The sequence below is a fragment of the Sceloporus occidentalis genome, unplaced genomic scaffold, assembly GCF_023333645.1.
Source record: "Sceloporus occidentalis isolate IW3139 unplaced genomic scaffold, rSceOcc1.0.p SCAF_5, whole genome shotgun sequence".
Lineage (NCBI taxonomy): Eukaryota > Metazoa > Chordata > Lepidosauria > Squamata > Phrynosomatidae > Sceloporus > Sceloporus occidentalis.
In genome coordinates this window covers 171,407,174-171,422,456 of record NW_028316985.1, presented here as the reverse complement: position 1 = coordinate 171,422,456, position 15,283 = coordinate 171,407,174, and the positions used below count along the sequence as shown (strand labels likewise).

At 38.9% G+C, this 15,283-nt stretch overlaps 1 protein-coding gene across 3 annotated transcripts in view; it reads left to right on the top strand.

Moving 5' to 3' along the window:
- Positions 1-15,283, top strand: part of CCSER1 (coiled-coil serine rich protein 1) — a 927,042-nt gene that overhangs the window by 740,540 nt on the left and 171,219 nt on the right. Inside the window, exon 10 of one of the 3 annotated variants that reach the window (XM_089527104.1) lies at positions 1,181-1,226. The exons of the other annotated variants lie outside the window; for them this stretch is intronic. Within the exon in view, the coding sequence (XP_089383230.1) occupies positions 1,181-1,226 (46 nt within the window). The remainder of the gene's footprint in view (positions 1-1,180; positions 1,227-15,283) is intronic. 3 annotated transcript variants of the gene reach the window in all.

Below are 15,283 nucleotides of genomic sequence, written 5' to 3'. Positions count from 1 at the left end.
CTAATTCGTGTCAGTTTTCCCCCCCTTCATCACCCCTTTTGTCAGCTTCTGTTTCAGAATGAGTATCTGGGGGGACAAGCTGTGAGTATAAGTTAGATACTATAAGAAGTCATAGTTTAGACAACTCAGAGCTTGTAAATTAACAAACAGTCATAGACTCATATGGTTCTTTTTGTATTTTTATTTGTTTTGTTTTGTCATTAGTACATCTGGCTTTCCTCATCACAACAGGACAGTTTTGAAGAAATGATGTCATAGTTTTTATGGATTGTTCATGGACTGAATAAGTGTGCCTTTCTCCCACCTTTTTAGCACCTGTTCTTGCTTAGTTCATGAGCCATCACTGATGTGCAAATACGGGAACCATGTCATGAAAATCTAACATATGGTTTTTGTCGGCATGCCCACATGAATGTTGAAGATTACAGATGAATTTTGTGAATGCTCACAAATAAATACTTGCAGTCATGCTCAATTGACTGTCAATATTCAGCCATTTAACTCTGTAGAGCTATTCAAAGACCTTATGCTGCCTGATGTGAAGACAATGCTGTTCCCTCTAGTTCCATATTATCTAGGTTGGCAGTTAAACTTTCTGCAATAAGATGATGTTCTGAAAGCACTGCACCTGAAAACAGTAGACTAACATATTGAGCACAGGATAGGCTGCATTTCAGACAGATCTCTCCTAATACCTTGCTACTATCAGCATCTGCTGTTTGAGGTAGCTCCTTCTCTTTTCCAAATGATAGAGCCAGGTCCATGTCTTTATGATTTTGGTCATTCAGAGAAACAGAATTGGTGTGAGATAGTAATTCATTGTAAGAAATATACACTGACACAAGTGGGGAGCTATGTGTACTCATTTCAGAGTATCATTATTTGCTTGAAGCAAAGAGAGACTCACTACTTCCATTAAGCATCTGGTGTAATGAATCCTATTTTTGAAAGAGGCCACATTAATATGTAATCCCTGTTCAAACATAATTTCTGACAAGTTTGAAGGTGCCTGTCATATGTTGCAATTTCTTTCTTTCTTCAGTAAACAAGATGTGTTATTTATCAGAATTCTTTCACTCTCTCCAGTGCCATCATTTTTTTTATTTTTTTTTTGCCTATTTTTTCTGTGACTGTTAATGCTAACACCCCTCGCTCCAAAAAAAATGTGTTTTATTTACAGGGCACAGCTTATGGAAGTGCTCCTGTTCCTTCTCGCAGGCAATTATGTGAGTCTCTTAAATTCTGCTCTGTGTTGTAAAGATGACTATATGTGTTCATGTGCTGTAGCATGGCATGCTGATAGAGATGAAACACCCCCAAAGGTCAATATACAACCGGTAGTGTTGCATATTGCCTGTAACGTGTTTGTAGCTAATGGTTTCTGACACGTCTTTCTTTCCCAACTTGGTCTGTCCTCCTTCCAATGCAGCTGTAATTTATGGCTGCCCTATGCTTCATAGTGTTGTGAGAAAAGGTGAAAGACTCCATGGCAACTCAAAGTCTGGAGGGAAGAAAGATTGTAGTTTGACCTCAGTTATCATGCATACCATTGGAGATGGTGCATCAGTGCCCCTAGTTCCTCATATATCTGGTTACTTTCCAGAGGAAACTCAAGAAATAACAAGTTGCAAGTATATGCTATCTAAATTGCTTTCCCTTTAACTAAGCCATGTGAAAGGAAGAATATTGCGAGGTTGTGGAATCAGATTTTCAATTCTAGTGATAGGATAAAGTGAAAGAGAAAAGTTCCTGGCAAACTTTCTGTCTTAAGACCAGTACTTTGCAATTGAAACCTGTGTAAGCTAAATATCTTAAGTGCCGTCAGACTTTGAAATAAGAATTTTCTTTTTTGTTTGTTTCTTTAAGTCTCTTTTTGTCTCTCTTTTGCCTTTCCTCATTGGCGTGTCCATCTGTAAGGCATCCATCTTGTTCCACGTGCACATAATATGCTATAGCACTGCACTGCATCTATTATTATTATCGCACAATGTATCACAGTGATGAATGCCAAGTTGATTCATCATCACATGACATTACTGGCTTCTTCACCAAGTGCAGCCAATCAAAACAATGCTTTTATATCACCATTGGCAGTCTTGAGCATCTTGCTTGCATCACATTCACTGAGGCTGATAATATGAATAAATGGGTTTTTAAAAGCTTAATAATGTTTGGCTTCTAATGCCGGTCTTGTGAAAACAGGAAAAAATGTAATCTATATTATGATGGTCTTTCTCTTGTGTCACTATGGGAAGTTTTTAAATTCTGCTGGATGGAATTACCATGGATGGAAGGATTAACTGTGCTATTAATAATGAAGGTAGAAGGTGAGGAATTACTCCTGTTTAAGTGTTTGCTTTCTGAATGCCTGGCTTAATTAACAAAGTTGAATGTTGTGTGACACATTTGATAGGAGCAACATGTCTTCATGGTGGGAATGAAGGCATGTAATAAGTGCAGATTTCTGAAAATGTTCTTCAACCTAATCAGATACAACACAAGTACCTAGATCTTGCTCTTGATGGTCTGCAAAATTATTGATGGTCTGCAAAATTATTAAAAGATAGTTACATGACACATTGCCTCTCGTTAAATTTTCTGTAGCAGAATGATGCCACAATTAAAAATGTTACTACCTGTATATATTTGACATATAGTAAAAAATGAGTCCTTGGTCCTAAGACTCTTATACAGAGAAATGACTCAATTCAGTGGCAAAGCTCATGTGTTGCATGCAGAAGGTTTTATCACTGGTGTCTCCAGGTAAAGCTATGAAAGAATTCTGTTGTCAAACAGTATAATCATTCAGTGCTTTGGCTTGGTCTGTTTCCTATATTCCCATTGACATTTCCTTTAACAGCACAATCATTTGTGGGGAAAACAAGACTTGTGGGAGAACCAAAAAATGTAAGGGAGTAGAGGGGATGGACTGAAACTTCTAGACTATTTGACCACATAAGAGGAATAAAGAAGCATACAAAATATAGCTGTTAAATATCTATTTTAATGGAAGCTACAGATAACACAGAGGAGTCAAAGTGGACTCAAGTTGGGTAAATTTGGCCCTACTCTTCAGTATTGTATTGTTACTGAGAAATACTGAAAGAAATAATGCCAAGGATTTAAAAATGTACATATTAAGCTAGAGGTTCCCTCCCCATATTAAAGTAGATGAAGGAAAATTAGGGAGGTTCTTCCTTTGTGAGCTTTGGGACTATATTCAACTAGATAACAAAAAAGAAAGGGAAAATAAAATGAAAAAGTTGTGTTAACTTGTTGACCAGAATTATTGTTCCTCCAGTTGCAGTGCTTTGACCTTCCAGATTCCACATGCTCAGAGACAGGGTTTAACAAATGCAATTATTCCGTTGACAAATAAATTAGTTTCTATCATTGCTATCCACTTCTGAGGGAAAATGGAAAAGCTGGTGTGAATATGCAGACTGAATCAGATGATAAGATTTTTTGCCTCCTTCAGAAAGGCTTCAAACTTTCCTCAAACATCCTAGCAAGTGCAGCTCTTTCAACCAATTGTTGTAACCCTTATAGCAAATCCCACACACTTCCCACATTTCTGCAATTTCTTCCATTAGAAAGTTGGGAGGATAAAATCTTTGAACATTTTGACAATTGTTTGGGTTTTTGGAATATGGGCACTTGCCTCCCAATGAGCAAGAAAAACCAAGCAAGACTTGATGAATCCTGGTTTAAATTGTAGAGGTATTTCACTGCTTTTTTTTTAAAAAAAAATTGCACTGTTTTGCTTCGTTTCGTTTGTTCGTAAAAACCCTTATATTGTAGTGCTAATATGTATTTTATATGAGCCACCCTTGAGAGCTGTCTAGACAAAAAATTAAAATTAAAATTAAAAAAAAACCTGCATAAAATGGTTAAAATAAATAAGGCCCTGTACAGATGGGCCTGATAGCACATACTCAGTACGTGCTAGGGTTTACATACACTCCCTAACCCTAGTACATACTGAGTACATCAAAATGGTAGCACCCTGTCAACATGGGGACCACAATTTTGACGTAATGGCCACGTCGCATCCAAACGGCATGGCACGGCCATTACATACTGGCGCCGCTGAAGGGCGCTTGTGGCGCCCTTTCAGTGGCACCGAAAAGAGCACCAAAATGGAGCTCCTTTCACGCCACATATCGCTGGTGCGGCCTTTACATGGCCGCACCAGCAATACTGAAGAGCGGCCCCTTTCTCTGTCTCCCCGCCACTGTCGGGGTGTCCTGGGCATGAAGCTCCAAGGATACCCCTTTCCAGGCCAAGGGGAAGTGGCATTTTACCACTTCCCTGAGGCCTGGAAAAGCAGAGGATCGGGGCCTCTGGGGCTGCCGCTGTGGCAGCTCAGGCCCTGATCTATCGGAGAAAGTGGTGGGTGCAGGCCGCCGCAAAGGGGCGGTCTGTATCCTGCCTAAGTCTGTCTTCTTACTAATAGTCTCTAGACAGATATTTTCCCTTTCTCATCTTAAGACTGGAATAGACTAAGGAGAAAACTAAATACTCTGCCCCTCACAGGTAGAAACATCCATTTGCCTGGTTTTAATTATGTTCAGCCTGAGGGAGGAGTTCTACTGAACACAAAATCTTGCATATCACAATCTTTTATCTTGATACTGCATTTGCCTAGTTTGTAATTTATTAACAAAACAAAATAGTGTTTCAGGGCTCGTCTACATTTGTCAGAATACTCCAGGCTGCCTCCAGAGTATTCTGGGCCTGAATGTCACCCAAATGCCCCCTTATCTGCCACAATAAAATGCAGTGATGATGGACAGTTGCCTTTCCACCCAGTTTCTGCAAGCCATCAAGCTGCTGGCATGAGTCACTCTGAAGTTAGAATGAGGAACCCAGCCTCATTCTGATCTCAGAGAGACTTGCAACACTTGCAGAAACCACATAGGAAACATAGAATCATAGAATCATAGAGTTGGAAGAGACTGCAAGGGCCATCCAGTCCAACCCCCTGCCATGCAGGAAATCCAGATCAAAGCATCCAGTCATTTCTATGTTTTGCTCTGGGTTTTCTGAGCAAAAGGAAAGTTTAAAAAAAAATGTAGGACAAGCGTTGGAAACCCCAAATGAGATCCAGGCATTGTGTAAACATCCTGGTTCCAGTTCTGGTTCCACTACATATACGTAGGGTAAACAGCTTGCAGCCAGCCCAGGGGGAAGCCTGTAGTCCCCAGTCCAGCCCTACAGCATGCTAGTACAAAGCATTTTATACTTGTTGGTCTTTAGCTTACATTTTAGCATATGGGTGACTCAACAAATGCAAATATTAAGAATACAAACATAAAGTCTTAGAGCTCGAAGGGACCACAAGAGTCATGTAGTGCTACTCCTTGCCATGCAGGAATACACAACTAAGGCCCGTTCCGCACGGGCAAAAAGTATGTGCTTGGCACGTACTAGGGTTAGAAAGGATGTACAAAATGGTGCTGCCCATTCTATATAAGCGCCACCATCTTGACAAAGCAGATGCTTAGCGTCCGCACATCTCGGCTCCATTATGATGCTGCAAGTGTGCCATTGGCGCTTTGCAGCATCATAATGGTGACGCAAAAAGAAGCCGCTTTTTGCGGCTTCTTTTTGCTGCGCGGAGCAGTCATGCGGTTTGGCCGCTGAGGCTGCTCTGTGCAGCAAATGAGGGTGCTTTACAGACCGCCCTTTTGGGTGGTCTGGAAAGTGCCAAAAACATTCCTGAAATGTGCCTACCCAATATCTGTTTAAAGATGTCCAAAGAAGGAGAGTCCACCATTCTATGAGACATTTTATTCTACTATCAAACAGGTCTTAGAATAAAGGACTTCTTCCTAATTGTTAGATAGAGTCTCTCTCCATCTCTCTCTGCAATTTAAATCCATCCTACTTCTGGAGAATTTTTCTCCTGAGTTTTTGAAAATTGAATGCTGTAGGGGGGAGGGGTATAGGTTTAAGTATGTGTATCTGTAAAAAAAAGTGGAGAAGGAACACTGGCCATAATGAAATGAATCCATTCGGGAAAAGAAAACACTGATTTTATTTAAGACTTGAAGCATGTCTTTTGAATTATACTCACTCTTGTTCCATAATTCATGGTTATTAGAAGATGTTATGTGGTAGGTTTGGTTTAGCTATCTTTAATTATATATCTTTTCAAATGTTAAGAGGAAAAGAAATCTGTAATGGCATCACTTTTTGTTGGAACCATCCTTTCTGAAACCTTCTCTAATGAGATTTTTAAAGAAAAAGAATAACATTTGATCTCTGTTATAACAGATTTGATTTCAGATTATGTAAAGTGATGCTCAGTAGTCAATTCAGAATCATTTTCAGTGTGTGACTTTAATTTTACTTAAAACCCCAGTCCTGGAATCAAGTTCTCTGCCTTGCAGGATTCAGCAGATCCAGTGTTCTTTTTGTCTGTTACTATGATTTTGGATGGAAAGAAACAACTGCACTACTCTTTCTCTCTCTACACACACACACACACACACACACACACACACACACCCTCAAAGAAATCAAAGACCCATGATTTATTAGACCAGTTCACTTCAGATCTTTTGATTCTTCGTTTTTTGGAGGGAGTGGGGGAGAGGTTTGGTTAAAACATAACAAACTCTATTTTACCACAAGTAAGCATGATCTTGCTGTGCGGTATAGCCAGATACATTGCAGGCACTAGGGACAAATCTTACTCAGATATAGATCAGAGTGGCTGTTTTTCACACGACTATCCCCCAAAATAACTTGGTGTAATCAGGAAGGCTGATAGTCATCATGGAGAAAGTACTCTATGAAGAGAAAGAAGGACCCTAATATGCACAGGTTTTCAAAAGTTACTTTTTAGAATGCTACTTGTTCCTCAGGGGAAAAAATCCCTTAGCCAGTGGCCTCATGTGAATGGAAGATTCTAGAGGCTGTAGTACTGAAAATAATTTTCCAGTGGCCTGATACAACAAAATTTGTTCATATAGAAAATGCTTATTTATCTTTACTCACTGGGGCCAATGATGTTATGTACTGGGCAAAATGTTGATTGCATTAATTGTCCCTTGTACTTAAATAAAGTTTTATGTTCTCATCAAACACATTTAATGTTGAGAGATTCCCACCCACCCCAATCATGCTTCGCTGCATATCTTGCAAAGGGTGATTTGTGATTGGTCGTTGCAGGGTAAGCAATAGATCAATTTGCAAGTCTTAAGTGCTGACAGAAGGAACTCTATAAATAAATCCTTATCATTATCATTATTATTATTATTATTACTACTACTATTAAGACATAGAAAGGGGGAAATTGAAGGAGAAAATATGTTAAATGACTTGATTGATCCTTAGAGTCCACTTTGTCCTCTGGATTCTAGACTAACCTGTTCCTACAAATCCTTAGAATATTCCATATAATCTTTCAGAATTTTTTTTTTTTTTTGCCAAATTCAGATTTGACAAAAGAATTATGGAAATAGGCTATAAAAGAAGAATTCTTTTTACCTTTGTGGACACGCAGAAAGAAGGGTCACAAACAGTAACTGCACTACACAATATTACATATAGCATGACACCATTTGGTGGTTTAGAATGGGTACTGTGGAGACCTACACAGGGGAGGTGTTTTGTAATATGTAGGCCTCCATAATCTAAATCCCTGATAGTAGAGACACTCTGTCTACCATAGAGATATATTTGTTTAGATTTTTTTTTCTTGAAGAAAGCAACAAGTAATATTAGCAATTTTCTCTCCACTGTGATAAAGTCTTTGAAAATCACGTAGTTTGCAAACTGAGACTTGTTCTGTGCAAAATTCACGTGTTTATTTTGTGCAGAAAATATCATTTTATCAATAGAAAATAATATTTCTATGGTGAATTATTTTCTTCACAGAAAAGACTGGGAAGGTTGCATGGAGGGGGTTTGAGTATAAATGAATCACATGCAAATTTTGTACAGAATACATCCCTAATTATGAAAGTTCTCCTCAGTTCAGTATTCTTGTCACTAAAGTATCTGAACAAATTATACACATGTTTTTCAAACAGTTTTTTAAAAAGATTTTTTAATATTCTTTCCACCTCTAGTTTACCATGGGGTGTATTTTCTTTTTGTATGTTCTAGAAGGCAGGTACAAGAAAACTCTATGCACAATTTTTTGCACATCTATTCAAACATAGGCCAATGATGTCAATGAAAAGCTTAGTGGCATCTAAAAATGCATTCCTACATTTCGGTTATATGGAAAGATTTTCATGTTGGTACAGTAAGGCTGAGTGTCCATGCTACAATTTAAAATCTGGCGTTTCTGTCACTTGTTTTTGTTTCAATAGAAATAAAAGGATAATTCCCAATAACTGAACATACAGGCCAATTGAACATACTATGGGCCAACCCCATGGTTTCCAACCTCGTATCTGGCCTGGTATTCACATGGGTTGATGAAGTTGCAAGTGAATATGCAGATGCACACCTGCTGCCATGCCATGGAGCCACTTTGGCCATGCCCTTTACCTCCCACCACCACCACCATTCACCCATAATGGTGGAAACGGAGCACCTGGCTTCACTTACATGGCCAGTTGCCCTCTTCTGACATCACAGACTATGACTAGGGTCTTCACAGTGAACAGTGACAGCAGGTAAGGCAGTTTACTGGCCTTCTGGTCTGCTAAGTGTTTCTGCAGAATTTCTAAGGAACTCACTGCAAATAATCAGGTTTTTTTAGATTGGAATAAGGTCCAGTTCAGCTGAGGTCAGACTAGATCCATTGGATCATTATCTGGTCTGCCCAATCCCAGCCTGTGGCTGTTGGCCTGCATTGTCTAAACAGGCCAACATTAGGCCTGGGGGGAAATGGGCCTTTTGGCCCTTGCATAGAGCTCCTTAGAACACATTGGCCCCATACAGACTGCCCAAATAGAGCTGCTTCGGGTCACTTTGGAGGTATGCTGTTTCAATGATGCATGTGTCCTAAGAGTCCGGAAGCTGCATCAAAGCTACACTCCAGTCATTAGCACTGAATCGTGACATTGGTGCAGTATCCGGACTCTTAGGACGCATGCATCATTTAAACAGCATACCTCCAAAGTGACCCGAAGCAGCTTTATTTTGGCCTGTCTGTATGGGGCCATAGTCTTATCTGCCTTCTAGTAGAGAACTAGATAGAGTCCATTATATCCATAACCAGCAGCCATAGTGCACTTTCCAGTTTCCATGGAGAGAGTTATTAACAGAATAAAAGGTATTTTAAGTGCTTATTTTAGAATACTAGAAATGTGGAAATATACAAATTTTGAACCCATACACTTTGTAAAAGTCATGGGATGGAGCTGTAGTAGCAACCACTGTTGATCTATTTGGATTTGTTCATCAGTTTACTATTTTGCTTTTAAGACCCATCTTCTTGGTCCAAGACACAGGCTAATTTAAAAATACAATTGTGTTTTATTAATCAAACAGATTTCCATTTAGCGCTTCATGCTTCTAAAAATTAAATTTCCCCAGAAAATCAATGATTCATATGAAGGGATGATATCATTTTCTTCAACCCCTATATCAGTTTCTCATTCCTTGCCCTCTTTCTTAAAAACAAAAACAAATAAACAAAATAAAATCTTTATAATAATTGCTGAATAACTTTCTGTTTAAACCATAGCAGCAATAGAAATAAGATTTAGGATCTACCAGAAGAATTGTTCATTTTTACTCCTGTTTCTGTTTCCATGGTTACAGATACTGCTTGAGTGAAAATGAAGTAACCCTTATGGAAAAATCCTAGAGAATTTGATCAGTGTGAAAGAAATGTCCTGTATACATTTATATGAGGGCAAATCCCTTAGCCCAAAGACAGTAATTTAAGAGATAGCAATATGATGTGCTTTGTTGTGAGACCTTTGAATCATTATATTGAATTCTATCAGGAGTGCAGGCCAGAATTAAAAGCACAGTGGACTGAATCCAGAGGAAAGTGTATTTGATGGGGATGTTAGGAGTGGATTTTCTCAATCTCCTCTTCCTAGCAGCCCCCAGCCCTCATGCTAGGCAGAGGTTTGGGAGACCCTGATGAATAAAATGGGCTGCAGCATAGAGGAAAGGAGGGGGTGTCAAGGGAGGTGTGGTTACTTACGTAGGAAGTATTCTCCACTTCATTCTACACTAGAGGTTATCTTTTCAGCTGTGTGCATCCGCACGGTCCCTAGGCCTATTATGGCACCGGCTGTAACAATGGCGGCACCCTGTACAGATGGGCACCACCATTTCTATGTAAGCGCCACATGGCACTTACGTAACTAGTGCACCATGGTGAGCTGTGGCGCACTAGTTACACTGCAGCTTCGGGTTCTTTTTTTGCCGGCGGTCTGTCCCACACTATAATCTAGATGCAAAGCAGTGTTCAGTGTTTGATGAAAGGTAATGGTACTGGGGCATTTCTGAGCTGACACCTATTGATTAGTTCCAGATAAAATAGACACATTGAATAAATAGATTAATGATGAGCCAACTCATATGTAAAACCCATTGATTCAATGAGTGTTCTCTAGTTCTGACTAAGAAGGGAATTCAAACCATTGTCTCTTTCCTCTCTCTAAGAACTTTCCCACATCTCCCCTAAAGCCTTCACATTTTCAGAAATGTCTCCATACATCACTGCATGATGTACAAACCACATATCAGGAACAAGTTACTGTTCAAAATTTGTAATTACTTAATAGATCACTTTGTTCTGATTATTGCATTCTACTCAGTGCAATATTTCACAAATTGTGGGCAGTGGACAGGAGATAGGAGGTTCTGCAAGGACTGGCAAGTAAGGACATGTCTCTACTTGTTAGGTGAAGAAGACTGTTGGTGCTAAGCATCCTATTTTTTCCAGTGCATGGCTTCCAGGTGATTTCTTGGAATCAAGCAATTCTGGGAAGTCTACATCACAGGCAACTTCCAGGCCAACCTTTACATAATATCCTGCTTTTGAGGAACTATCCAAATACCAGTCTTTGTAGAGAGAGGCTGTTGGACTGTAGGGAGGGTTCTGTTCAGAGGGCTACAGGAAATAACAGGTGTATCTAGCTTTCCCTAGATTGTGCCTGTAATGTCAAATAAATATTCTGTTTTGAAATCTTAAAATCCTTTTTTACAAATATTTCTTAATATCTCTTCTTGTTGGAGTAGAATCTTCCTTTTAAAAAAGTGATAAACAGCATTTTTTACTTTTAAAAGTATGTAGAGAGAAGCTATTAACATTGCCATTTGAACATTCCTGGTACTTCAGTCCATGTGAATTTTGTGAACAAGCAGGAATCCACCAAATGGTTGGCATTACAGAGAGTAGCTTTGCTTAGCTTTCACACAGATTCCACTCCAAGAGAGTAACTTCATTCTTTTAGAAAAAATCTTAAAAAGCTTGCATGTGCACAAACTGAGGAGAAACTCAGTAAGTTGCCAATCAGGCACTCATCTTTTCTTCAATGTTTTAATAAAACTTTTCTCCACAGGATCAGAAGAATCAAAACCTATGTGGAGAAAGAAATGGGTTAGCAGTAGGCAATCTGTCATTTTAAGGAGGTTATTTAGTCTGTGGAGAAGCATTCTGATCACCTTTATGTTTTCTAAAACACAGGGAGACACATATACAGCAGATGAAGGGTCCATTTTGTGATTCCCAAAGAATCTCATGGACAATACTACCACATTCTGATTAACTAATTGATGTAAGAAAAAGCAGGAAAGTAGTATTTGGAGTAAGTTAAGAACTTATCTATGTGTGAAGTTTAACTAAAGAGCATCTAAGTTGCATCTTAGAATAAAATAGTTGCTTAACAAAAACTATATCATTGAACCAGTTCAGAATAACATCGGGAAAATTCTTATCTCCCCAGAATTTGTGGTAGTGTATATCAAATAGTATGGGACAGAGAGTTTAAGGCACTGACTCTTGCAATTACAAGGTTGGGAGTTCAAGACCCGGGCACCATATGACAGATTCCTGTAACTAGTACCAGCTTCTACCAACCTAGCAGTTTGAAAGCATGTATTACTATTATTATTATTATTATTATTATTATTATTATTATTATTATCATCATTATTATTATGATTTATTTATATGGAAGTACAAGTAGATAAATAAGTACCACTTTAGTGGGAAGGTAACAGCATTCCATGTAGTCATGCTGGCCACATGATCACAGAGTTGTCTTTGATAATGCTAGCTCTTTGACTTACTAATGGAGATGAGCACCCCCCTGACATGACTTGACAACATAGGACCTCATCTCACAGGGCTTTTAGAATGTGCTTGGTGAGGAACAAAAGGGGTGGGAAAGAAATGGAACGGGGAAAGGACACATTTTGCCGCATGCCAGAATGCCACCGATGCAGCCGGAAGTCCCCAACCGTCCCACAGAGGGCAATTTTCAGGAACTGTTCAGACGGTTGGGGAATGGAACGGGGACTTCTGGTAGTATTGACAGCATGTCCTTTTCCTGTTCTGTTCTCTTCCCACCCCCTTTTGTTCTGTGCCAGATGTGTTCTGAAAGCACTGTGCAATGAGATCCTCAAAGGTAAAACCTTTATTTTTCCCTTTTATCTCAAGCAGTAGTAGTAGTAGTAATAGTAGCAATAAGAATAGTGGAAAACTAGCCTGGTATAATGGTTTGAGAATTGGACTATTACTCTGGAGACCAGGGTTTGAATCCACACTTGGCTATAGAAAACCATTGAGTGACCTGGGCAAGTCACCTTTTCTTAGCCACAGAGGATGACAATGCTTTTGTTGGTGACCTTCCAGCTGTGCAGGTCTGCTCTAACATGAGCAAGAAATGGAACCCAAGTATGGGCTGTGTAGTTGAAAATTAAAGCTGTATGTACAGAACTGAGGCAACCTTGTGCTCCACCCTCCCAGCAACACAATCCCAGAATCTCTCCTGGATTCCTTGAATTCACATAAGTTAAAAAGTGTCATGGTTTGTGCCAGCATTTACTTGAGCAGAACCAAATTGCTGGGTTTTGTGCTGGCCAAATGGCCGTAATAAAGTTATTATTATTATAATTGCTGGGTTTTATGCATGCAAGGGTGAACACTGGATTTTCACAAGTGGTAAAAATTTTGCCCCAGGGAAATTATACCCTTGGATCCAACTCTGTAGGTGAAATGACCATATTTAGCATAATAATTTTGGACTGCACAAATTTTCCCCATTTAATTAATGGCTGGCAGCCACTCCTGCAAAGTAAAATGGACTGTCTGTGTGGTAGGATGATATAAACTTCACTGACAGAGTTGTACTGCTGTGAACTGTTAGGATATTTTATTTCAGATCAAACATTTTGTTATCTTCTTGGTTGATGTGAATTTGCTTTCAATATATCTTGGAAGGGGTTTCTTTGAATGGGATTTGAGAGGGTAAAGGTAATTGATTTTAAACACAGATAAGAAAATATACCAGCATTTGTAATCCTGGCTGACCAAAGTTCTAGTTCATGTGCTATAAAATGGGTAATTACTTTCTCACAAGGGTCATTACATTTTTCAAAACAAGACAAGCAAATTTTAAGATTGGAAGCTGGTTTGTCCATTTGGGAGTATTGCATGTTACATTTAATTAGCTGATTTATAAATAATAATCTCTCCAATCGGCACAGTTACACCAAGCTGTAAGATTTTTTAAAAATGCATGCACTATAGGAGTGGATGAATGTTTATGACCAGTCTCAGATTATTAGTATGTATTCAAAAGTGCATTATTATGCAATCAAATGTGCAACAGTCACTGACATGAGGAAATAGCAAATCTGTGTAAGGTGAATGTCCTGCCAATATAAAACAGTGAAATTCCAGTGGTATTTCTGCCCTTCATGCTGGTTCAGCTGTCTATTATTGTAGACAATAAAACAGCAATAAAATAAGCAATAAACTAGCTGTGTATCTTTGACATGAACAGCAATGGTATATAAAGTGAGTTCATGTTGTCAGTGGCAATATAAAGAAAGCCCAATTGCAAAGCTCTTATTGCCCTTCATGCTCCTGAGCTGCTGCTTATTGTGAGGGATATCTTTTTCACCACATGTAATGATATGCGTACAGCACCTTGTAAGGCATGTCCTCCTTTCTTCCAGTTTTAAGACAAAGGGCTTTAGATGCAAGTTCACAGTTTTATTCTAAGGCAGCAATGCTAAATAAATGAAGAATCAGCCAATGGCATTTTGCTTAAATTTGAGCCTATTGATCAGGAGGTTCTGACCTTTGACTTGGACATGAAATCACTGTTACTTTTGTTGCTAGAATTCAGAGACACAGCTGTGTTAATCTGGAATACCAGTATGCAAAGAGATCTTGTAGCACCTTTGAGACTAGCTGTCCACCAGACATTGTAGCATAAGATTTCATTGCCTTGGTCTACTTCCTCAGATGTATGGAGTGAATTGGTGCCCAGGAAGGACTTTTATAATCCAAGTGCCACAGAAATGCAAAACTTGCGGGCACTGGCATGAGCTGAACTATTGTTTCTATCACTGTGACTCATCTCGGTGGCTAACAACCTGTGGATGTCTCACCCTGAATAATTCTAAATTCATTTCCAAAAGCTGAAGGACAAGGTTTTTTTATATTGCAATTACTATAAATACAATTATGAATAGCAAATGTAACAAATGACTGTTATGAGTAACATATGCACACAGATATGCATAGCTAATTGGTATTCTTTTGCTGCACATGAACCAATGCATTCTGTGTCATCCTGTTCTGACCCACAATTTCTGCTGATGTGGAAGCACTTTTTTTTAAACCTAGTACATTTCCCTATGACCATATCTCTGTGTTTCAAGTGCCCCATCAAATAACCCAAAAAATGGGAGGGGGGTCTGATTCTCAGGGGCATGATAATCTTTACCAAATTTGTTCTTATTCTCAGTTCAGTTCAACAATATGCATAACACAATAAACACGTGGAACAATTTTGAATTCTTTCCTTAAAATGTTGAGGTAGAGGAAGGAGATTAAAGGAAATTTGTGGCAGAGTCCCCAAAAGGACATGGAAAACAAGTAAGCTCTAAAGTCTAAAGCCATAGCAGCACAAGGCCTTTAAGGCTTAACCATTTATCCCTTGTGTGTAAGTCCTGCATTTATATAACCAATATGTATTCATTGTTTTAAATTATTTTGCACGTGCAACTTTTGCTGGTATGAAGTGATAGGAACATCTTTACTTGGAGAGCTTTTTTTTGGGAAGGGGCAGACATTTTTGTTAGGGCACTTATTATATAGGAAAGTAGTTACAGTAAAATG